Genomic DNA, 24445 nt, shown 5'->3' with positions numbered 1-24445 from the left:
TCACTTCAGTCGTGTCCGACTCTGTGCGACCCCGTAGACGGTAGCCAGGCTCCCCCGTCCCTGGGATTCTCCAGGCAAGAACACTGGGGTGGGTTGCCATTTCCTTCTCCAATGCATGAAAGTGAAAAGGGAAAGTCAAATCAAAAGCTCAGTCGTGTCCGACTCCTAGCGACCCCATGGACTGCAGCCCACCAGGCCCCTCTGTCCATGGGATTTTCCAGGCAAGAGTACTGGAGTGGGGTGCCATTGTAAAAAGGAAAGAACTCTTGATACTTGTAACTACTTGGATGATTCTCCAGGGAATGATGCTGCATGAAAAAAAAAAATCTATCCCCAAGGATTACATTCTATATGATTCCATTTATGTAACATTTAAAATGAATAGCATTTAAAATGGAAGTCAGATTAGTGGTTGCCAGGTGTTGAGAGTGGGACAAAAGGTGTGGGTATGAAAGGGCAACATGAGGGATCCCTGTGGCATTGGAAGTGCTCGGTGTTTTGACCATGGTGATGGATACGTGAACCTATCAAATGGTAAAACTGTGTAGAACTTAGCACACACACTATATAAGTAAAACTGGGAAAATCTGAACATGATTGGATTGCATCAATGTCAATACCTGGTTGTGATATTATACTACAGTTTTGCAACATGTTACCATTACGGGAAACTAGCAAAGTATCTAGAAGCTCTCTGTATTATTTTTTACAACTTCATGTTTCAAAGCATTATCTCAATAAAAATTTCAATGAGAAAAAAAGTAAAAAGCCTTACCAATGATAATAACATACTAAGACTTGCATCAAGTTTAGGTTATAATTTAGAAAAAGATCCTAAAGCCTTCTGGGCATAAAAGGATAGACGAATGTGCTAATTAATCATACTTGTTTTTTAAATTTTTATTTATTTATTGGTTGTGCTGGGTCTTTGTTGCTGTGTGCAGGTTTCCTCTTGTTGAGGTGAGCAGGGGCTACTCTCTAGTCGGCATGTGCTTCTCACTGTGGTGGCTTCTCTTATTGCAGAGCACAGGCTCCAGGCATGCAGGCTTCAAGAGTTGTGGCACATGGGATTACTTGCCCTTCACATGTGGAATCTTCTCGGACCAGGGATTGAACCTGTGTTTCCTGCATTGGCAGGTGGACTCTCAACCACTGGACCCCCAGGGAAGTCTCACAATTATTTTTTAAAACTTGATGTTTAGGTGAAAAGTAAAAGAATCCTAGATCCTAGATCTACAAAACACTGTAAAGGTTAGTTTGATGTAACCGCTGGTCTCAGAGGCACCGGCTCAGGTCTAGACGTGTCTTCTCAAGAGGCATGTTTTAGAGCTGTCTGCTTCCACCAAGCATTCTCTGCACGGTATTCCAAACAGATTTCCCTAGGGCCATAGAACTTGCTGGTTTCAGAGCAAAGACTAGCACATGTATTTTACACTCACTAATTTTGTTGTTTGTTGTTTAGCCACTAAGTCGTGTCTGACTCTTTGCGACCACATGGAATGTGGCCTGCCAGGCTCTTCTCTGACCATTGGATTTCCCAGGCAAGAACAGTGGAACAGGTTGACATTTCCTCCTCCAGGGGATCTTTCCAACCCAAGGATCAAACCTGCATCTCCTGCATGAGGGCAGGCAGATTCTTTACCACTGAACCACCAGGGGAGTCTTCTTGAACACATACATATGGGATATTCCCAATGCTGTTCATTTGATCGTTGCCTTTAGATTAGGAGTAATGGGACCTTACAGGATCCATAAATTGGTTTCAGGTGTTCATGAACCCACAGAAATGGGATGCAAAATTTGGTGTGTATTTGCATAGATCAGTTTTTCTGGTGAAAGTCTCCACTGTTGCTATCAGATTCTCAAAGAGTTTGGGACACAAAAAAAGAACTACTGTAGTCAGACCCAGAGAGATTTTTTTTCTTCCACTGGAAAACCTTTCAAATGCCCAATAACACTGAGTCAGGGAAGTGATACATCTCGGGGCAGTAAAATCAGTTGCCAAATCCTACACGGAAAGCTGGATCAAGACTGCTTTCTGTAAATCATTGCAAAAAGGATACTCACTGAACTTTGTCTCTGTCTCAGCAGAATTGTTTGGCATTTCCTGTCTATTTGTCAAGATAGCTTTAGGAGAGAGTAGACATCCCTTCCTATTTGTGGTGGACTGGTCCAGGACCTCCTGAAGATAGCAGAATTTTTGGATGCTCAAGTCCCTTTTACTATATAAGATGGCATAGTATTTGCATATAACCTAAGCATATCTTCCTGTTGGGTCAGTTTTTTCCCCTCAGTTCTTGTCTTGTAGCAAAGAATTGAAACGACAGACCAGGACAGCTCAAACAGGCAGGATTTATTAAGCAAGTGGCATGCAGTACACGCTTGAGATGTTAGAGCAGACCCACCCTGGTAGGAATGGCCTCAATCCACTTGGGCTTCCCTTTTTATACTTTTTGGAGGTTATACTTTGGAGGTTCCTGAGGCTCTGTTTGCTATTCTCCACGTAAAATGGGGTTTGCACCTAAGACCAATCAGGGAAGGGAATGCAGATAGGGTGTATGCTCAAGGCCAATCAGGGAAAGGGGCATGTTAGGCATGTTTTCCCCAACAGGTTCTCACCCCCAGCTGTGGTTTTCCTTTTCTCAGGCTTTTTCCTTTCCTTTGTCTGGTCTCTGCATGCTTCTTACCACTTCCTCTGCCTGCCATCTTGGAACCTGTTTCCCTATTCTAACTACCTAACATTCCTATAGACTTGAAATCATCTCTAGATGTAGATGCTATGTAAATAGCTGCTGGTACAGAGGGCAAATTCAAGTTCTGCTTTTGGGAAATTTCTGGAATTTTGAGTATTTTTAATCAGAGATTGGGTATCAGGGTACATTTTTTCTTTTTTTTTAAGGTTTAATTTGGAGCTGAGAAGCACATTGAACACATTGAGGATATTTGTATAGTGAGAAGATTTTTTTTTTGCCACTCAGCATGTGGGATCTTAGTTCCCCAACCAAGGATCAAATCCATGCCCCCTGCATTGAAAACATTAAGTCTTAACCACTGGACCACGGGGAAGTCCTTCAAGGTACATCTTAAGTTTGATATAAGGCTGGCCTACAGCCTCAACACAAAATTGTGGTGATGGTTTTTAAGTGGGCAAACATCTTTTTATCATCTTTATCAACTTTTAATGGAGTTGGTGTAAGGACAGAAAATTCAGCAGCTATGTGACTGCAATGCCACTGAACCCTGCACTAGAAAATGCATTCACTTTGCACAAGCTGTTCCCTCTGTCTATAGTGCCCTTCCCCACTTCTTGGCCCAAAAGACTTCAACTTCAACTTGCCTCTAAATCCCTAGATCAAGATCTTCTGTGACTCTTCTGAGCTCTCCATCTCTCTCCTCCCAAGCAGAGTGGTCCTGTAATCTACTTTCTAGCCTCTGACACTGTATCTTTGTCCGTTCTTGTCTGTTTCAGCCATTCAGCAGAGCCTTGCAAGTGCTGTGCTGCTGCTGCTGCTAAGTCACTTGAGTCTTGTCCGACTCTCTGCGACCCCAGCGATGGCAGCCCACCAGGCTCCCCCGTCCCTGGGATTCACCAGGCAAGGACACTGGAGTGGGTTGCCATTTCCTTCTCCAGAGCATGAAAGTGAAAAGTGAAAGTGAAGTCACTCAGTTGAGTCCAACTCTTCATGACCCCATGGACTGCAGCCTACCAGGCTCCTCTACCCATGGGATTTTCCAGGCAAGAGTACTGGAGTGGGGTGCCATTTCCTTCTCCAATGCATGAAGGTGAAAAGTGAAAGTGAAGTTGCTCAGTCGTGTCCGACTCCTAGTGACCCCATGGACTGTAGCTCTGACTTATGTTTCTTGTCCCTAGTCATGTATTACTTGCTAATGAGTAAATAAAATGCAATTCAGTAACCTCCAGAAGTAGCCTTCTGACTCAGGAGTTGAGGAAACAATTAAGAAAAGGCCCAGACATCCAGGATGGTAAGAAAACAATGAGGTTAAGAAATGAAAGGTTTTTAGGTCAGAAACAGCTGGCGTAAGAACAGGGTTCAGCACTAAGGTAAGCAGAGAAAGGAAGACATTTAGTGTAGTTTACAGAGAAGAGGCTCCTCGAATGTGGGAACTGAGCAAAGGGAGAAATACTGACCGCACTGGAAGCGGAATGGGGATTACGGAGGCACTGCGTACTCTAAACGGATTTATTTAGATCCAGGGACTCAGTGACAATCGTCTCAAAGAGAAACAGAGCTGGATACTGGATCCACTGCTCTGTTGCTTCAACATAGCTTGTATTCTTGGATATTTCACTGCTGCTGCTAAGTCGCTTCAGTCGTATCCAACTCTGTGCGATTCCATAGACAGCAGCCCACCAGGCTCTGCCGTCCCTGGGATTCTCCAGGCAAGAACACTGGAGTGGGTTGCCATTTTCTTCTCCATTGTGTGAAACTGAAGTCGCTCAGTCGTGTCCGACTCCTAGCGACCCATGGACTGTAGCCCACCAGGCTCCTCCATCCATGGGATTTTCTAGGCAAGAGTACTGGAGTGGCTTGCCATTGCCTTCTCCGGGATATTTCACTAGACTCATTCAAAGTCTGAGGTGCAAGGGGCCATAGAAATGATCTAGGTCTGTCCTTTTAAGTCACCAATGGAGGCTGGAAGAGGCAGCTTTGAATCCAGCTCGGGAGTCTTGAGCTCAGCAAGGGCAGGTGGGCATGTCAAGGGGCCCTAGGAAGAGGGCTGTATTCTGAAGACTGTGACCCCAAGGAAGGTCTCTATTCTGAAGACTGTGACCCCAAGGAAGGCTGCAGGGGATGGCTGCAAGGGATCAGAGCCCGGTTTCCTTAAGACACAGACCAAAGAAGGCATCCAGAGAATCAGGTAGTTGGTCAAAGACAAGTCTGATAAACAAACCCAGCTTTCCCTATCAACGTATTTCCTCTTTGTAACAGGTTAACAGAGGGGTTTGTTTGCTGAAGAAAGCATAATGAGCTTTAGTTCCAACCTGAAACTCTGGGAGAAGTGTTAGCAGAAAGCAGAAGCGCAGGCCTTAAAGCTACCTTTTTGTTTGGCTCAGGTGTCTGTTGACTGGATGGTGACAACATCCACCTCTTTATCTGCCTCTCGCATCTTATTTACCTTGCCCATATACGGCACTTCCTGCGATTCTGGCAACTTCGTTACGGGTCAAGAGAGAGCACTATTTGCCCAGAACATACCTAGAGGACTTTGTCTCTGAGAAGTCCCTCCCTTGAATTGCATTTTTTAAGACACTCTTTACTAAAAGTAAATAAACTGGAATTGCACGCCTATTTGTGCAAAGTCCTTGGTGTAATCACAGACCTCGGTTTGCTGTAAGCCCGCTTTCAATAGCTCTCACGAGCTCGGAGCCTTGAGTGAGAGGCCTGGAAAATCGATGCCGTTCTCTGAACCTCAACGTCCACATCTGCAAACCGACTCCGTGGGAGAATGTGGCGGAGAACGAGAACGACCGCACGCGGGCCTCGCCGTCCCGCCCGCCATGGGGCGTGCCCGGCGCTCGCTCCCGGCCGCCGAGGCTCTGCACGTCGTGCCGGGTCCCGAAAGCCTCCGATCCCCCTCCTCCGCCCGGGTGCGGGACGCCCCAACCACCGGCTTTGGGAGCCCGCGCGCCCGGGGGCTGGGCCGGCGACGCGGCCGCGCTCCGAGCCCCGCCTCGCCGTCCCCGCGGGCGCGCGCACGCACGCACGCAGGCGCGGGGCCGCACGGCGCGGGCGCGCGCAGGGCCGGGCCGGCACGGCGGCGGGCGCGCGCGCGGCTCCGGGAGGCGGCGGCGGCGGAAGCGGCGAGGGCGGCGGGCGTCCGGCTCTGAGGTGGTGGCGGCGGCGGTAGCGGCGGCGGCTCCGGACTGGGCTCGGCTGAGAGCGAGCGAGGGTCGGGGGCGCCGGGTCGAGCGCCGATCCCCAGGCTTGACCATCTGCCGGCCGCCCAGACGCCTGGGCCGCGGAGTTTGTGTCCCGGCTCGGACCCCGGCGCCCAGCCCGGAGCCGTAACCTTGAGGCGGCGGCGGCGGCGGGGCCGGGCCGGGCCGGGCCGGGGGGCGGCGGCGGCGCTGGATCCGCGGCTGCCCGATCGTTGGCGGGAGATGTCGAACCCCGGGACGCGGAGGAACGGCTCCAGCATCAAGATCCGTCTGACAGGTACGGCCGGCAGGAGGCCCCCGCCGGCGCCCGCTCGTAGTCCGCACTGCCCCTCCGGCAGCCCCGGAATTTCCCGCAGGGCGCCCCGGGGAGGCGGCCCTCCCCCTCGCCGGCCGCCGTCCCGGGACCGGCTCGCCCCCCTCAGCTGGCGCCCCTCGCGGCTCCCTCCCGGCCCCGCCCCCGCCTCCGGCCCCGCCCCCTCGCTTCTCGCCCCCACCCGCCCCCCGGCTTCCCTGCTTCCCTGCTTCCCCCCACGACCCGCCCCCTCGCGTCTCCCCTCCTGGCCTCCCTCGGTCTCACTCCCTCCATCCTTCTCTCTCCCTACTCGGGCCTCTCGCTCCCCCCTCCCGGCCCCGCCCCCTCTCGTCTCCCCTCCCGGACCCCCTCCGTCCCCCCTACTCCATCCTCCACGTTCCCCTCTCCTCCTTGCCCCTCCGTTTTTCTCCCCCCTCCATACTCCTCGCCCCCTTGCCCCTCACTTTACCTTCCTGGACGCCTTCCGTCCCCCACTCATCCTCCCCACTCTCCTCTCCCCCTCACTTCTCCCCTCTTGGACCCTTTCCGTACCCCCCCAGCCTCCTCGCTCCTCTCGCCCCCTTGGCCCTCGCTTCTCCCCTCCTGGCCCGCCCCTCACCCCCTTCGTCCCCCTCGATTTCTTCCCTCCCTCCTCACCTGCCCCCTGTCTTTTTCCTTCTCGGTCCCGCCCCTCTCTTCTCGCCAGCTTTTCCCATCCTCTGGCGTTTCCCTGTCTCTCCCCGCCCCCATCTACCCTCTGGCTTCTCCCTCCTAGTACCCCCCCCCCCTCCCACCTATTTCTGCCCCTTCCCCCATCCGTGTTCTTCCTCTCTCCCCCCGCCCCCCTCCACTTGCCCCCTTGCTTCTCCCCTCCGCGCCCCGCCCCTTTCTCTTGAGCCCCGCCCCCTAGCTGGTTTTTCCAACCCACCGCCCCGCCCCCAATCCCGCACCCGTTTTCTACCTTGTCCCTCCCTCGCTTATCTCCCAGCCCCGCCCCCTTGCCTCTGTCTGGCGGCCTCCACCCTTTCCTTCAGCCTCTAATTCCTCAATCCAGTCTCGTAGCTTCTGCCGGTCCCGGTCCCCTCACTTCCCCTCTGGTCCAGACCTCTTCAGTCTGAGCCACTTCCTCTCTCTCAGGCCAGGCCACTATCTTCTCTTGACTCTGCTGCTTCAGTTCTTTGCGTTACCGTCACCCCTGTCCCACCCACCTCACCCCCCCACCGCAACACACGCACGCGCGCACGCGCGCACGCACGCACACACACACACACACACACACACACACGTACGCACGCACACGCACACTCTGGAGGCTTTGGCAGCTGCATTAGCGCAGGCTTCTTGATTCACTCTCATTGAGTCTTCAATGAAATGCCCGTGTCTCCTAGGTGGCTCTGTAGTGCCACCTTCAAGGGTGAGCTCGAAGCTCTGTTCTCCGACTGCGACGTGGTGGTTCTGGTGTGTGTAGCTGCCAGTCGTGTCTGCCGGCCGTGCCCCTGGCTGGCGGGCTCCAGAGATCCTGGACCAGTGTGCACCCGCTTCTGTCTTTTCCTCGCTCTCCCCACTACTACTGCCCCGTCTCCCGGTTTAAATTCACACCTGAGGCTGGATTGTAGTGTTGCAAATACGGTTCTGCTGGGGGACTTTCCAAACGCAAATATTTCCAGCTCTGGAAAGGAAATATAAAGTTCAGGCTAATCCCTGTTAGGGGTTTTCCCCTGGATTTTTCTGTTCAGTGACAGGTCTGATGATGACTTCAAAGTCGGTCGGGTCAGATTCTTTAAAAAAGAGAATGAGCATTTGGGATGGCCCTCAATTATTGGTGAAATCCCTGGAAACAACAGAGAGTGATTTTTTTCAAACTAAAATTTCCTCTGAGAGTTCTTAGTTGTTCCATGATCCATTTTTTGTTTCAAGGAAAGGGAGACAGTTTTTTTGTAGAACGATGTCAGATCACGTTATGATTAGATAACACAATCAGATCATAATTATTTGAACCCAAATCCAGACCCTGGTTTTGTCAATAGCAAATATGTCCCAGGGATTTTTGTTTCTGGAGAAATAGAATTCTTTATCCCAGGGCTGGTAGGAAACTCTCACTGTGTAGATGTAAGTATATACATTGTTTTACGGTTACATAAAAGCCACGGTTTTTACTTTGTAATACTTGTAAAACTTTAATGACTGACACCTTTCATTTGGTTCTCATTTGCAGTGTAATCTATAATTGACATGAGATTGGTTTCAGGTTTCTTGTTAAGAGCAGAAGTAACTGATTTTGTGAGTTAGATAAAAGTGTGATTAATGTTTTAGAAGGACTAGGTTTTAATTACAACTTTGTGTCAGGTGTGTATTATTAATCAAGCCTAGTTAGCAGGTCTGGACCTGAGCCTTTTCCGCCTGGAGTGGGGGTTGTTTCTTCCCAAATTATTTTTGGTCTCAGGAATTTATAATTTTTATTTAGTTTTCGGCTGCGCTGGGTCCTAGTTGCTGGGCAGGCTTTTCTCTAGTTCTGACCGTGTGCTGGCTTCTCATTGCTGTGGCTTCTCTTCTAGCCCAGGAGGAAGGGTTCTAGGGCACATGGGCTAGGGCCGCGGAGCCACCAGGGCAGCCAGTTTTCAGGAATTTAGATGTCGCAGATGCAGACATGCGTCAGAGTTTTTGGACATGTTTGCTATTGAAGCATCAAGTTATGAATGTTCTTTCCAAAACGACTTTTGCCTTTCCCCCTGCTGATGTTATTCCTGATCTGAGGGACTCTGTGGTCCTCCCTGCAGAGAGGTTGAGAATTTAGTGTTGATTGCAGATGCACATGATGCCAGTAGTCTGATGAATGTTAATTTACCTGGAAACTACGTAAATTATGTGGAAACTACATAATGTACGTAGGAATGAGCTATCTTGTTGGCAGTGGGAGGGTAGGTTTCTGGCCCCATCTTTGAACTTGTCGAGGGGAGGTTAAAATCTCTTCTGGAAACTTGGGAAACCATCTTTCAAGAGGTGTGTACTTTTGTTACCTGTTTCAGAATTTATTTCCCTGTGTGATATTTGAAAAAAGTGATTTTGTTTTTAGAATGAGGGTTATTCTAACCAGTCAGGGAATACCACACAGGGCACAGTAAAATGAAAAACATAAAGAATTGGATTATAAAAGAGCGTTTAGAACTTCGGGGTCCACAGTTATATATGGTGGTTGAGTAGAACATTGGGTTTAGAATTAGAAGACTCGATTCTGGTAAGATTACCATTAACTATGATATGGAGCAAATCATTTAACCTTTCTGGGTTCTCTGTTTCCTAATATATAAAATAAGATTTCAATCCCATAGTAGTCTTCTTTTCCTTCTTGAGGATGTATCAGTGTGACTGTCTACTTGTTCCAAATTACTGTTTGCTTATACTTGCTTTTGTTAAATCTCAGTCCTGATATTTAGAATTTATGTTAAAACCCAGCACCTCTGTTTGATTTATGCCAAGCATTACTTTTGTGTAATGGTTACATTTATGATTTCCGCCCCCCCTTTCTCTGGAACACTTTTTGTTTTTGAAAACTATTGTGTCGCAGGTTGACCTGCTTTGGAAAGCAGGCCCAAACTAGTAGAACATGTAAGTCTTTATATTGAAAAGAATATGATTTTAATGAGTGTCTTTGTGATATCTTAACAGGAAAATCATTCTTTAATGGTTTCAGTAGGCTTGGAGCATAATATGTTCAAAATTGAGTGGTCTTGGTTGAAGAGCTTTATTTTGTAGATAGTTTAGAGTCCTCTGACAAATCAAATACTTTGGAAACACTTTTTATCTTAAATTCAAGTAGAATTTGCAAGAACTTTGTTCTTACATGGTACACAAATGAATCCCAGATACGATATTTAGGCCACTTTGGTAAAAGAATGGAAATTTTGAGTTCTCAGGGTTCCGCTGCTGCTGCTGCTGCTGCTGCTGCTGCTAAGTCGCTTCAGTCGTGTCTGACTCTGTGTGACCCATAGACCGCAGCCCACCAGGCTCCCCCATCCCTGGGATTCTCCAGGCAAGAACACTGGAGTGGGTTGCCATTTCCTTCTCCAATGCATGAAAGTGAAAAGGGAAAGTGACACGACTCTTAGCGACCCCATGGACTGCAGCCTACTAGACTCCTCCATCCATGGGATTTTCCAGGCAAGAGTACTGGAGTGGGGTGCCAGTGCCTTCTCCATTCCACAGTGCCCTTCAAACAAATTGTTTTATTCTACCGTTATCTTGTGAGTTAAAATGTGGTGTGTGTGCACTCAGTTGTGTCTGACTTTTTTTGAGCCCATGGACTGTAGGCCTCCAAGCTCCTCTGTCCATGAAATTTTCCAGGCACGAATACTGGAGTGGGTTGCCATGTCCTACTCCTGGGGATCTTCCCCACCCAGGGATTGAATCCGAGTCTTCTGTGTCTCCTGCATTGGCAGGCAGAGTCTTTACCACTGTGCCACCTGGAAAGCCCAGTTAGTTAAAAAAACAAATGCCCAAACTTTTATTTTTTAGGGTGCTTTTATGCCTTGAAACACTCTCAGATCTCCTCGTGTTTTTATATCTTTCAGAGCGTGACTGTGTACTGGAAAGGGAGAAAAATTCTAATTCCAAGTAGAGAAGGGGAAAGAGAGCTTCCTTGATAGCCTATGGATGTAGAAGCGTAGCATGTGTAGTGTAAGGCTGACTTTTTTGGTATCTTGGATGATCCAGCTTGGAGAAAAGCAGCTGTAGTCATTAGCTGTTAATAACCTTAACTGATCAACCACAGGTGACCTGAGTGGTTCGAAATAGTTGTTTTTCTTAAAGATGAAGCAATCTGAAGACGTCGCCTGTGTCAGTTTGTATTTACGTAAGGCAGGCAGAACTCTTGTTTTAATCAGCCGAAACTGTGATGAGGGACTAAGTCATCAGTATTCACCCTCCACCTGAGTTTACCTAACAGTGTCTCCGGTTCATGAAGGTACAGTCAAAGCACTTTTTTGAATTGAATTACTAAGGATGAGTGGTGGGCTTAGATCAAATGCTTATTCAAAACTTAAACTGCAGTTACACTTTAGAAGGACTCACCTTCTGCCAAATACATGTTCTCGTATTGACTTTATTTTTGATTTGGTTATATCCATGCTGTGTTAAGAAAAATCTTTTCCCTCAAATCCATTAAAAAAAAAACAAAACTTTGACCACCTGAGTGCCTTGAGAAATGGACCTGTCCATATGCCCTGCTTCTCTCTGTATTTTGATTGTAGTTGTGATTTATCAAACTACAATTTTTTACTTCAAGCCTATTTCTTTGTCTGTTCAGAACTCCTATTTTTTGCAACCATGAAAGTCGTGTCTGAACTTCAGTTTTTCTTTCTCTTCTCCAAATTTTCCTTTTCTATGTTCGGTCACATTGGCTGGTTCTAATGTGGAACATTGGGTGAGGGGGAGGTCCTGAGGACTGAGTCACTTGTGAAGAAGTATTTCCTAATGAATTAAAAAAAGAAACACTGCCCCTTAGTATTTCAACATCAGCTCACTGATCCAGTTCACTAGCCTGGCTGTTTTGTAACATGCTTGTGGGCACTGGTTAGAAGTTAAAATAGCTGAATTGTGCATTTTCTTGAGCGCTAAGAGCAAAAAGGAAGTTCAAAAAACCTTCTGAGATGGATGAAATAATTGGGTGTTCATACCATGCTCTGATTTTCTGGGTGAGAAACCCTAACTTTTAGGATTCTCAAATCAATGTTTTTGTTACTTCAGAACCATTTCAGTGGTTAAATGTCTTTAAACAAAAAACATGTAAAAAATATGTGGGTTTGTTGTGTTTTGTTTTTTTTTTTGTCACTGAACAACCTAAATGACTAGTTTGCTTGTTTTGTCAATGAATTTTATTGAGAAAAAGCCCCTCACTTAAATTGTCTTGTTGTCAGCCACATCTAGCTGCCCGTAGTCCCTAAGGCCATTCTAGTTAAGAGCTGCCGAACTCTCTCTTGTGGAAGAATTAAAAAAAAGCTCATAGCCTTGTGGATCAGGCATGTCTTCTTTTTAAAATGTTAGAATTCCTGTTGTGTCTATAGATGAAATTGAATCCATTTAGATACTTAAACTGAGGGAAATGTTGTTTCCATATTTCTAGATTAAAGGGGAAAAAAATCCTCTTATTGTTTTAAAACAAGGCTTAAATAATGTACAATCAGTGCGTCTGGTGATGGCCCCACTCTGTAATTCCAGCTGTGTTCACCTCCATTGCAGCTGAAAGGAATTCTAATTGGCTGAGGAATGTTGGCAGCGTCGTGTATCACAGAACTCGGACCTGTTATGCTCGCTGCCGGGTGATGCATTTCAGATGTTTTAGGCTCCTGACTCCAACTTGAAGGTTGCTTGCAGGGAGTCTGGAAGAGCATGTTGTGAAGCGGGGCTTGCAGACAGCAGCCTGGTTTGCTTTCTTCGTGTTGTCGGGCATCCGCTAAATTCTCTAAAGGCCTTGGTGCTTCCTTGTGACTTAAATACCTGACTGGCGGGTCCGACTTTTCTTTCTAACTCACAGAAGTGCCGCGGTGAAGAAAGGGGTGGTGGAATTATCATCCATTTGTGACTCAGTTTTCCAGTCGGTAATGGAGGTACCTGCCTTTTTCTGTCAGGCAACGACTTGATATGCATTCAATATTTGGATGAGCAGTTGTGAATTATTCCTAGAGGAGCACAGTGTAAATACAAAGTCATAGATTCCTGTTATTTCTTGTGCTTAAATGATCATGTAAGTGCTCAAGCTAATAATGTACTGAAGAAAATTATGGAATCTACAGATAAACATGGAAAAATTATGCTCAAGAATGAACTGCTAAATTCTCTATGCATTCAGAAAATTCCTTAGAGAAACAGTATCCTAAGCCAAGTGATATCACAGCATCATTTTAAATTGTGAAACCTTGGAAGCATTCCCGTCAAAATCAGGACCAATGCAGGGACGCACACTGTCACAGTTGTCAGCTAGAGAAAGACATCAGAAAGCAAAATCCCTGTTTGCAGGTGCTTATGATTTTATATCTTTGGAAGTCCAAAAGAATCAGCTGAAAAACAGTTACAAGCAAAACTTTAGTAGTTGGATAGAAAATTTTTCCATGGAAAATAAAATGGATAAAAATCGACAGGCTAGGAAAAACACTTGGTAGTCTGTGTGTTATGAAAGTCTAGCTTGCTTATAAAGAGCTTTTAAAATCAATTAGAAAAAGGCCAGTGACCTATTTGGCAAAGGATGTGGACAATTCACAGAAAAGGATGAAAATGGATTTCAAACATGTGAAAAAACATGCAGTCCTGTTCATGCCAAACAACATTTACGGATTCAAACTAAGGGGGAAACAGTTTTCTGTCTAGCAGATGGGCAGTGACCAGAGTTTAACAGCATGTCATGATGACAAAGGTGTGGAAAAGCAGAAACTGTTTTACACTGTGGTCGAGAATATAAATTGGTACAATCGAGTAGGAAGGGCAGCTTGATATTGGATAAGAAAAGTATGGCTTCTCTGGTGGTTCAGAGGTAAAGAATCCATTTGCGATGCAGGAGACTCAGGAGACGTGGATTCGATCCCTCCTCCAGGGGGAGGAGGGCTTGGCAACCCACTCCAGTATTCTTGCCTGGAAAACCCCATGGACAGAGGAGTCTGGTGAGCTACAGTCCATGGGGTCCCAAAGAGTCGGATTTGACTGAAGTGACTGAGCACATGCAATGAATGTATATACCCTTGGACCTGACAATTTTGCACTTAGGAATTTTTCTTACAGATATTATAATCACACATTTATGTAAAGCCTATGTGCAAAATTGTTACAGCATTGCTTAAAATTATAAAAGCTAGAAACAATTTAAATCTGCATTAATAGAAAACTAAATAAATGATGACATATCCCCAGGGATACATAGCTGTTTAAAAGAATAAGCTAGTGTTTATATTCTGAGATGGAATATTTTCCAAGGTCTGTTATTGAGTGGGGAGAGGGGGAAGCATGATTCAGAAGAGTGGAAATCGTATATACTGTTTGAGTAATAAATAAAACAAAATGGCAATTTATGGTGTATGTGTATAGACATCACTGGAAGAGTCCTGTTGAAATACTGATTGTGATGACCGCTGGGGACGCAAACTGGGACTTGAGGGTACAGATCAGAGCGGGAAAGACAGAGACTTGGTTTCACTGTGTTTCTTTTACTATTTCATCTCCTCCCCGCCCAGTTCTTGTCCCCGCTTTGAGCATATATTGCTTTTCAACAATTAAAAATGGTAAAAACAAACAACAAAAGAATCTATAACTCTTAAGCAAAGATTTTTTAGAGCAACTAGTACATTAACTGCTAATAGTAATTATTTCAAATATGGGTGTTTTGGACATTCAAAGTAATTGTGCCAAATGCACGTTAAAGGGCTGAAGTAGCATCTAAGGGTGTATATCCACGTCATGTGTATTTCACTACTAGGAAGATTCCTGGGTCCCAGAGAGTAAAATGCATTGCGTTCTTTGTAAGTCTGAATAGATTTTTTCCCTCAGAGAATATGTTCATTCTGATACTAAGAACCCGTCCCCCAGTCCCCCAAAAAACCCAAAACCAAAAAAAAAAAAAAAAAGCAGAAGCTCAAAAGCCCTTGTTCTAGCATAATATTAAAAACCTATTCCAGCCCAAATGATTCTTTGCAGATTCAGGAATCTAATCCTCCTTAGACCTACTTTTTTATAGAGAGTCCTTTGAAAGACTGGAGTCTCGATTCTGAATAACAGTGTTGGTTCATATCACTTATTTGGAATGTCGTTTGGGGTTATCACTGACCTATTCTTGTAAAATAACCTCCTCCCTGAAGTGCGGTAAAAATGCTAACTTGCATAAACCAGCTGTAATAATTTGGTAAATTTGGTATTTTTCCCACATATCTCTAATCAATAAATTTATTTTGAACCTCTAAAAAGGCCTGTTTATTAATGTTAGTGGTACCTAAAAAAGAAATATTGATAGCTGACTCTGTAAATGGAGAAAAAGTCATCACCACATGTAATTTGTTGCTTTTTTGTTCTCTTAGAGCTTTAGGATAAAAACCTTAAGTTTTACCGTATTGTATTTCTACATATATTACCTACAGATCATAGGTTTGAGAATTGCTTGATGAGAGTTTGTCCATATGAATAATACTAATAGTAATTATATCTGTACGGCGTCTCATAGTTTCCAGAGTTCTCATAAGCATTTCCTCACTTAAGGCAAGATGCAAGCCAGCCGCAAGAAGCTTTTTTTGATTTTTGTTTTTAATTGTGTTTTTGTTTCTAGGTTAAAAAAAAAATCATGAAATTTGTCTTATTCTTTAAAAACACATTTAATTTAATCATTTCATGGGCTGATAGAAAAATTCTCAGAAGCAGCTATAATAGACGCATTCCCTGGTGGCTTAGATGGTAAAGAATCTACCTGCAATGCAGGAGACCCAGGTTTGATCCCTGGGTCAGAAAGAGATCTCTTGAAGAAAGGAATGGCAACCCCCTCCAGTATTCTTGCCTGGAGAATTCCATGGACATGTAGCCTGAAGCCTGGCAAAGAGTTGGCACGAATGAGCAGCTAACACACACACACGCTTTGCAATAATCAATAATCATGTGCAGGAGAAGGCCTGCATGTCTTCATGGGATGTTGACTTAATTTAGGCTACACTGAGGATAATCGACACTCACAGAATTAGACAGGTTTTTTTGGGTGGAGATAAGGTAGCAGTTTTTTCTCTGTAACTATACGAGGTTGGAAACATGACATTCTTCTCCCCTACAACATGCCGAGTAGACTAAGCTTTTCTGATCCCCTTCCCAGGAAACCTTGCTCTCTACAGTCATTCCCACTTCATTGAATCTACCCAGTTGCCCAAACCAAAAAAAAAAAAAGAAAAATAAGCCTTGTTGTCATTCGTCGTATCTAATTCAGCCTCAAGTCCTCATTTCTGTCACCACATTTTGTCTGGAATGTGTCTTCTCTTCTTGTCCACTGACCCCATCCTGGTTCCAGCTGCCATCATCAGCTCTGGCTTGGAAAGCTGCAGCTTGCCCTTTTGTATTTCAGTGTTACTTACAACCAGAATCATCCAGCTGCAGTGTTAGTTATTTCTCTCTTTCAGTGATGTTAAAGGATTCATGAAAAAAGTTCTCACTTGGGCAGATCCTCAAGTAGGGTGGAAAGAATTGGCTCCATCCATTCCTCCATCCAACCGCTTATTTCCCACTGCCCTGAGGGGGAGGCTAAGGAGAAAAACGGGAAAGCTGCGTTCACTTCTGCAGCTCCTTCACTCCTGCCTCTGTGCTCACTGCCTCCAGCTCCAGTTCCAGGAGCCTTGGTGAGGTGGCCAGCTGTCCTTGTCAGGGTGACATGGAGCTTCCCTCGGTCTAATGATTGAGGAGTGGCCAGTGGTGGAGCTGGAGAGCCTATTGCCAACAGGAAGCCTTCGGCCTTGCTGTCTTGTTTACATCGGTTGTCCCACTGAAGGTGGCTTGGCTCACAGTGGTGTTCACACATATTCATTGGTTGAGGGAGCTAATGACCTTCTTGTTGATCGTGTTCCATGGCCGCATGTGAGTAGGGCACTTTAGGACACCCCTCTTGGAGGTGGTGTTTGCTGGGGTGGGCCGCTTCTTGTAGGCCACGGGGTGAGAGACTGGGGCTGGGAACTGGGCAGTCACAGCCTGTGGTCGGCTAGGCTTAGGATGTCTGTGGCCATATGACACCCCAGAGCTAGTCTGCCCCTGGACTTTGGGCAGTTCCACAGGTTTGAACCAAAGCCTGAAATACTCTCAAATCTAGAATTTGGCCCATCTTTGTAACCTTTGGTTTCCCGGTTATCTCCTCAGCTTCTCCCTCAGGGCTGTTGGAAAAAAAGTAGTTGGATGGAAGTAGTCATTAATTTGTCCCTTGCCTAGGGGGTGTTTTGCAGTTACATCTTGAAGGATCGTGTTTGAGGGTGTCCTGGGGGTCAGGACTCGTTTGCCCACCCTACCCTGAAGTCTTGTCTCCTGCCCAGGGTACCGTTCCCCTCTCTTTGTCCTGTTTCCTCTCTTCACACTATTGGTCCCCTTGGATTGCAATTTGAAGCAGAAAGGGCCTCTTAGCAAAGGCATATTTTTCTCCCTTTTCATTTTATCTCCTCGTGGAGCCTTACAAAATACTGTGAGCAGGAGTCAGAACCTTTCCTTATCTTGAATCTTCCTATTAAGTGCCGTCATGCTCCTTGTATTGTCATCTTGGCGGGCACATCTGACTTCTTTCTTAGAGAGTAAAGACTAAAGGCTCAGGCTGAGGACGTAAGGTATTCATTGAATTTTATCCTGTTTCCTTTCTTCAACCAATTTCACAGTTCTACTTCTGTCTTGTATTTACAATACCACACTTCCTAATGCCAATTTTTTATTAGTTTAAAAAAAACAGAATGCTTTCAGATGGAAGTAGCAGAAAACCTAGCTTAAATTGGCTCAATAGAAAGAATTTTCTTTCGTAAATTTACTGAAAAGTCCAAAAGTCATTCCAGCAGCATGGCAAGGACCTGATTTTCCCATTTCTCAGTGTTGTGACCTCAGACCATTCTTGGCTGCCTCCTCCACTTGCGTTCGGAAGGTAGGAGGTGGCCACCAGCAGCTCCCATGGCTGTTTGCGTCTAGCTTTAATCAGCAGAGATGTTAAGAGAGCACTTCCCCAACGGCTTCTTCCTGGAGTAGAAGTCCTGGAGCTGAATCTTCTTGTCTGATTGGCCTTTTTGGGTCCACGTGTCCATCTCTGAACTAGCCACTGGCTAGGGTGATGGGGATTAGGGTCCATCTTGGAATCTAGTACTGGTATTAGTCTCCCAACATATATGACAGGGTCATTTGAGGGAACTGGAAAATAAATACGAGGAAGGCAGCCAACAAATAAGTAGACGATACTATTTAAAGAACTTTTGAAGAAAAAAAAATACTGTCTTTGTACTAGTGTGAATTAAAAAATGTGTTTTTGTAAAAGTCCCAAACATTTTTACCAAGTGTTAGGAATGGTAGTTTTTTATGTGAACTTACCCCAACAAACAACTCAATGGGCATGAATTTGAGCAAACTCCGAGAGATAGTGGAGGACAGAGAGGTCTAGCGTGCTGCAGTCCGTGGGGTCGCAAAGAGTTGGACATGACTTAGCGACTGAACAACAACCACCCTAATAAATTTCATTGTTGATGTATAGTGTTGTTTTATTTGGGGCTATTTCAACACTGATTTAAACACAATTTAGCTACAGAGTAAAGGAATACATTCTTAAATCATTAGCCATAATAGAATTAAAAAATTTTTTTAAAAATATTTGGCTGTACCAGGTCTTGGTTGTAGCATGCAGGATTTTTGGTTTCGGTATGCAAACTCGTAACAAACTCTTACCAACCCTTCCTTTAAGTAAAGGCTATGAAATAATATCTGTTCTTGATATTTGAAACTCTATATTTTTACTTCTATGTTCCTTAAAAAAAAAAAAAAGTGCTTAGAAGATGCTTGACTGAGCCTTGAACTCATGCCCCAAGGAACAGTTGGCTCTCTCAGACCCCCAGCAGTCTCTTCCTCCGTGGAATCAGTGGGCAGGGGTGAAGGGTAGGCTTAAGAGCTGGGCTGGAGCCAACCTGTGCCTTTAGACAAGTGACCTCATCTCTTTAATTTTCCCAGCTATAAAAATGAGGTAAATAATTGGAGCCACTTCAGAGTATCGTGGGTATTAAATAAAATAATCCACATGCAATGTCTGGTATACAGTAAATGTTCAATACTTGTTAGCTAATATTAACATTGTCATATTTCAGCGACTCTGAGTTGAAAGTCACACCATTGTTTTATGGACCAATAAAAAAGAAACATCAGTAATTACACTGCAATGTGATTCATTTGACAATTTCAGAGATGTTAAAATATGGAGAAATGTGTCTTAGCATCAGTGATACATGGTATTATGGCTGTCTCTGACTCTAAAGTCCTAGAAATTGTTTGCATACCCACAAATTAATGCCATCTGTCTTCAGTTTAAACATAACACAGTGGGATCTGCAGTTTCCTTTCCTTTGTGTTTTTGTCCTGAACTTATATTGGATTTGGCCTCATGTGTCGCAATATTGGCAATTTCATAATTACTAATTCATTGTGTACGTTGAGTAGTGGATCCTGTAAGACCCATGAAAGGCTTCGCAAACTTGGGTTCTTTGCGTTTCTTCACTGATCGAGAAAGAAACTTGAGATACATTTCAGGAATTCATTAATATTAGTTGAATACACCTATTTGGAGGCTCCCAGCAGGTTAAATGATAGTGCACATAACCTTTTAGAAAAGCACAGGTTGTTGGCAGAAAGCCCACTTAGGGAAGTGCCTTTGATGCACCCAAACGCGTGCTGTTAGAAAGCGTGGTATTGCCATTTGAAAGAAATGCATGGCAGTTGATTTTCCCCTAAAATATAAATGCGGACAGTATATTGTAGAACTTGAGAGATAGTCACAGGCTATTTAAGTACAAACTTGGTATAGAAAAAAGTGGCTATGTAATGTGCTTAGCATAAATTTAGAAGGAAAACCCATAAGGATATCACATAACTCGATAGAGTGCTATTTCTCTTGGAAATTTTCTGGTATTTAGAGTGCTGAGAATGGGATAGTATTCGCCTGTTTTTTTTTGTTTTTTTTTTTCAGGCCTGTTTTTGATATAAAATTGAAATGAATGATGGAAGAGGTTTCGGGGACTTGACCTAAGTGTTTACTTATTGCATTATTTATGGCTTCCTTCATCAGCTGAATGTCAGCAGGATTCTACTTCTATTGACAGCTGCGTGAGCAGAGCAGACGTGTTGTTGGGTTACCTTGTCACAAGCCTGGAGGCAGGCCCCTGGCACATCTGGCCATGAAGCATTTAAGCGTTGTTTAGGGATGTTGATCATGATTTTGTCAAAGGCTGTGTCTCAGTGCAGACCATATTTTAATGCATTCTGAAACATTTCTCTTCTGGGGAGAACCCAGGAGACTTTGCTGGTTTTTTTTTTTTTTTTTCTTTTTTTTTTTTGAGATTTTACATAAGATTAAGCTTAACAATGCCAGAAGTACACTTTTATTTTAGAAAAGGACATTTTTTTTAGAGAATAAATGGTACTGAAGTTGAAATAACAGGACAAATTATTTCGAAGAGCAGACATTTGATCGGCTTCAGTACTTTTCTCATCACCTACAATTGTAGTGATGTTTATATTTGGAACAGAGAGAAGTCAGTCCAAAATCTCTCAGCGAGGCTTTACAAAGGGATGTGATTATGTCAGTGTTACTCCAGGTGTTTAATTTCAGGCTGTATGAGTCAAGAACTTGGTGTTTCTTATATTAGAATAGATTGGACTTGATTCAGAAAAAAACACCCTCCAAACAACCTATTAATTTGAAGTGTATAAATCACAGCCTAAAAATTATTTTAGTTTTAAAATAGATTACACGTGTGTGTGATATAAAAGGGTACCCATTAAAAATGCCCTGTCCTCCTCCCTGTCCTTTGCCAACCAGCTTGCCTTCAGAGACGTTAGCTATTTTTTAAAATGTTTTACATATTTTAGAATTTTTTATTGGTTTTTAATGCTGTTTGTTTTAATGTGACATTAAAAATTCTGCTTATTTATTTGTACCTTTTTAATATTCTTTTCCATTATAGTTTATCACAGGACATTGGACATGTTTTTCTGTGCTGCACAGCAGGAAGCTTGTTGTCCATCCCGTAGGTAATAGTTCGCAGCTGATAACCCGCCCCCTCCCTCTTGGCACTCACCAGTCTGTTCTCTGTTGGTGATTCTGTTTCATAGCTATAGGTTCATTGTGTCATATTCTATATCCCACATATAAAGGATATCATAAAGTACTTGTCTCTGACGTACTTCACTTCTATGATCATCTCTAGGTCATCCGTGTTGCTTTGTTCTTTTTTATGGCTGAGTACTATTTCACTGTATATATGTATCATGTCTTCTTTACGCATTCATCTGTCTATGGACATCTAGGTTATTTCCATGTCTTGGCAGTTGTGAACAGTGCTGTTATAGACACAGGGATGCATGTGTCTTTTGAATGATATTTTTGTCTGGACATATGCCCAGGGGTGGGTGGCACGGCTGGATCATATGGTAGCTCTAGTTTTAGTTTTCGGAGGAAGCTTCATACTGTTTTCCACAGGGGCTATCCCAACTTACATTCCCACCGCCAGTGTAGGAGGGTTCCCTTTTCTCCACCCCCTCTCGAGCATTTGGTATTTGTAGACTCTGTAAGGACAGCCATTCTGACTGGTGTGAGGTGGTACCTCATTGTAGTTTTGGTTTGTGTTTCCAGAGACGTAACTGTTTTTACCACGGTAATACTAGTTTCTCCTGTAGTAGTCTCGCAGAGGTTTTCTGTCCCCTTTTCTCCCTTTCTCCCTCCTGTTAACACAGAGGATAGCCTACTCCATGCGCTCTTACTTCTTTCGTGCCCCCACCGCCCCCAGCACTCCGGAGCTGCCTCTGCGGTGGTGCAAACAGCTCAGTGACTGTCCTTGTGCCCTTCAGTTAGGTGGGACCGCGTGGTTGGTTCAGGCTGGTCAACCGTGAGGAGCAGTGATCTCGCCCACCCTGGGGCTGCTGCTATAAGCGCCTCCCACTCGGCCGTGGAGCACCCAGCACTGTGTATCACATGGGGGAGCCTCCATCAGCCTGGGTCCCTGAATGATTATATAGAGCGGGAGGTCCCCTTCTGCCCCAGCCCAAGCCCCAGACCCAGCCTGTGTTGGATAAACCAGCCGTGTGCTTATTTCAGATTGTCTTACAAGTTGTAATTGGAGCTTCAGGGGGCTTCTCCAGTCTTGCTGATAGGCTGGTGTTTGTGTAGTGGCTTTTTAAAAAAAAGGTGTTTGTTTTTTGGACACCAGGCCTCCTCCTATTTACAATCAGGTTTAAAATCCTTTTTCGTGCAAAAGAGATCACTCCTAAATGCATGGGAGGGAATTGCATCTGGTGGGAGGCAGAGTCGGTGGTGGAAGGCCCTGCCCTGTTTCCCTTCCCTTCACTCTGCCCCACATCACACAGGCTGGGGCTGGCAGCCTTCATTCCCAAAGTTTGGGATCTCTCCCCAAATACCCTAGAATGGGAGCCTGCCACGTGCCGGCTTCCGAGCTTCCGTGTTGGGAGATCACTCATTGGTGCGCCCCTCCTGTCCTGTAGCCCTTTATATGCAACTTTGAGCAGTGGATGCAGGGCCATCCCTGTGCAGAGTATGGGTTTTGGAGCACAGCTGACCTGGGCTTCAGTTCCAGCTTCGCTGCTCAGGAGCTGGGTGACCTAGGTAATCATAATCAGGTATCTGGCAATTATTGACTTTTTACTACTTGCCAGACAGACGCTAGGCTAAGCAGTTTCCCTGAGGTCTGTTTCCTCCTCTCAGTAAACTTACCAGGGAAGTTCTGGTCTTGTCCTCATCCTGGAGACCGTGGAGCGCAGTGGAGTCGGCAACCCAGTTTGACTACATACCAGTGACCTTGAGCAAATCGGATATTTCATCTTTAAGCAGCAGAAGGTACCCACCTCCTAAGGTTGTTGCCAGAAATAGTACCTATCTCCTAAGGCTGTTGCCAGGAATAAATGAAGTAACCAGACGCCAAGCAGCATACAGTAGGGGCTACCTTGCCTGAGACTTCACTGAAAATTTTGTAAATGGACTAAAGTTGAATTGCTTTGTTAACTTTGCATCTTACTTTAAGTTGATGTCAGTGTGGTTTCTAAATCTGGTTTCTTCCTTTTTGTCTCTGAATTAAAGCCTTCCTCAAACGCCATTCTGTGAGGAACTCCCAGGTTCACCCGACCTTCCCAGAGAGAGAGCACTTTAAGGCTTCTTACATGGAGAGGGAAGTGAGCCTGACACCGATGCATAACAATACAAATAGGAAAGAGAATATTTGTTCTCCCCAAATTTCCACCGTCTCTTAACCAACCTCAGATTTTTTTTTTTTGTATTAGCTATTTCCTACTTGGCCTATACCCCTATTGATTATTTACTAAAAATCAGATTCAACTGTGCCTTGTTATCACATATGTATTACTGAAATGTTACTCTGTGGTTACGCTTCCACAGAAAAAATAAAACCTTGGTGACTTTCAGACGCTCTCACATTCTTGGTATAAGTTAACCCTGTGCTGCTTCTCCATTTGGTTTGGCCCCTAGGTCTCCCCACAGGCTCACCCAATGACTCAGCGGTAGAGAATCTGCCTGCAATGCAGGAGACACAGGTTTGATCCCTGGGTTGGGAAGATCCCCTGGGGGAGGAAATGTATTCTCTAGTATTCTCCACTCCAGTCTTTTTGCCTGGGCAATCCCATGGACAGAGAGCCAGCAGGTCCATGGGGTTGCAAAGAGTCAGACACAACTTACCGACAGCCCACATAGCCCACCATACCAGGTCTCCCAACCACCGTCTCTCTGGGAAAGAACTTGACATTCTGTTCAGTGTAATGAAGCTGACTGTTGCTCTGAGCTGGAGTGTTCTGTGGCTCTATGTAATCTGTCTGTGAACTCAGGAACCAAGTTTAGGAGAGAATTTGCTAGCACAGATAATTGTGTGGTCTGGGAGAGAGTTTGAACAGCACCCAAACACAGTGAAATGTGGTCCAGACACAAGACAAAGGATGTGAAATGGTGATTGTGTAAAAAAGGTGCATGTGGAGTGTCAGTGTGACTGTCAGCCTTTTCAGTAGTGTAAGGACCAGGACATTTCAAAAATACTAAAAACAGGTCTTTCTAGTTGTTTTCATTGTGGCCTAATAATATCAAGCAGCTGCTGAGGTTACACGAGAAAAGAAACATGCCCAGTGGCACTGAGAGTGGAGACTTTGTCCGCCTCGCCTCCCCCTCCTCTTCCCTCCCGCTTCTGCTCTCCCTTCCCCCAGGGAGCAGGTCCTGTTGGGATCGCAATTGATTGATCGATTTTGGCTGGGTCCATTTTGGCTGGGCTGGCGTGTGGGATTGTTAGATGAAGCAGGCAGCTGCTTAATCACTCAGTCATGTCCGACTGTTGGCGACCTTATTGGACTGTAGGGTCCAGGCTCCTCTGTCCGTGTAATTTTCCAGACAAAAGTACTGGAGCAGTTTGCCATTTCCTACTCCAGGGGATCTTCGCAACCCAGGGGACAAACCCGCATCTCTTGTGTCTCCTGCTTTGGCAGGCAGATTCTTTACCACTGAGTTGCGGCATGCG

At 45.1% G+C, this 24445-nt stretch overlaps 1 protein-coding gene and 1 long non-coding RNA gene across 4 annotated transcripts in view; both read left to right on the top strand.

Annotated features, from left to right (window-relative positions):
- The first annotated feature begins 5825 nt into the window (after positions 1–5825).
- SMURF1 (SMAD specific E3 ubiquitin protein ligase 1) overlaps positions 5826–24445 on the top strand; it is a 91732-nt gene continuing 73112 nt past the window's right edge. For 2 of the 3 annotated variants that reach the window (XM_027526462.1, XM_027526463.1), the window contains exon 1: positions 5826–6179. In XM_027526462.1, the coding sequence (XP_027382263.1) occupies positions 6125–6179 (55 nt within the window). In that variant the 5' untranslated portion in view covers positions 5826–6124. The remainder of the gene's footprint in view (positions 6180–24445) is intronic. The other variant, XM_027526461.1, reaches the window with a different exon arrangement.
- LOC113883123 lies at positions 21394–23351 on the top strand. Its single transcript, XR_003508570.1, has 2 exons — positions 21394–22770; positions 23011–23351. It is a non-coding gene; the product is annotated as an uncharacterized LOC113883123 (long non-coding RNA).

The sequence above is a fragment of the Bos indicus x Bos taurus genome, chromosome 25 (assembly GCF_003369695.1).
Source record: "Bos indicus x Bos taurus breed Angus x Brahman F1 hybrid chromosome 25, Bos_hybrid_MaternalHap_v2.0, whole genome shotgun sequence".
In the NCBI taxonomy this organism is placed as follows: Eukaryota; Metazoa; Chordata; class Mammalia; order Artiodactyla; family Bovidae; genus Bos; species Bos indicus x Bos taurus.
Note: the sequence above shows the minus strand (reverse complement) of the source record. Positions and strands in the feature narration are given on the sequence as shown.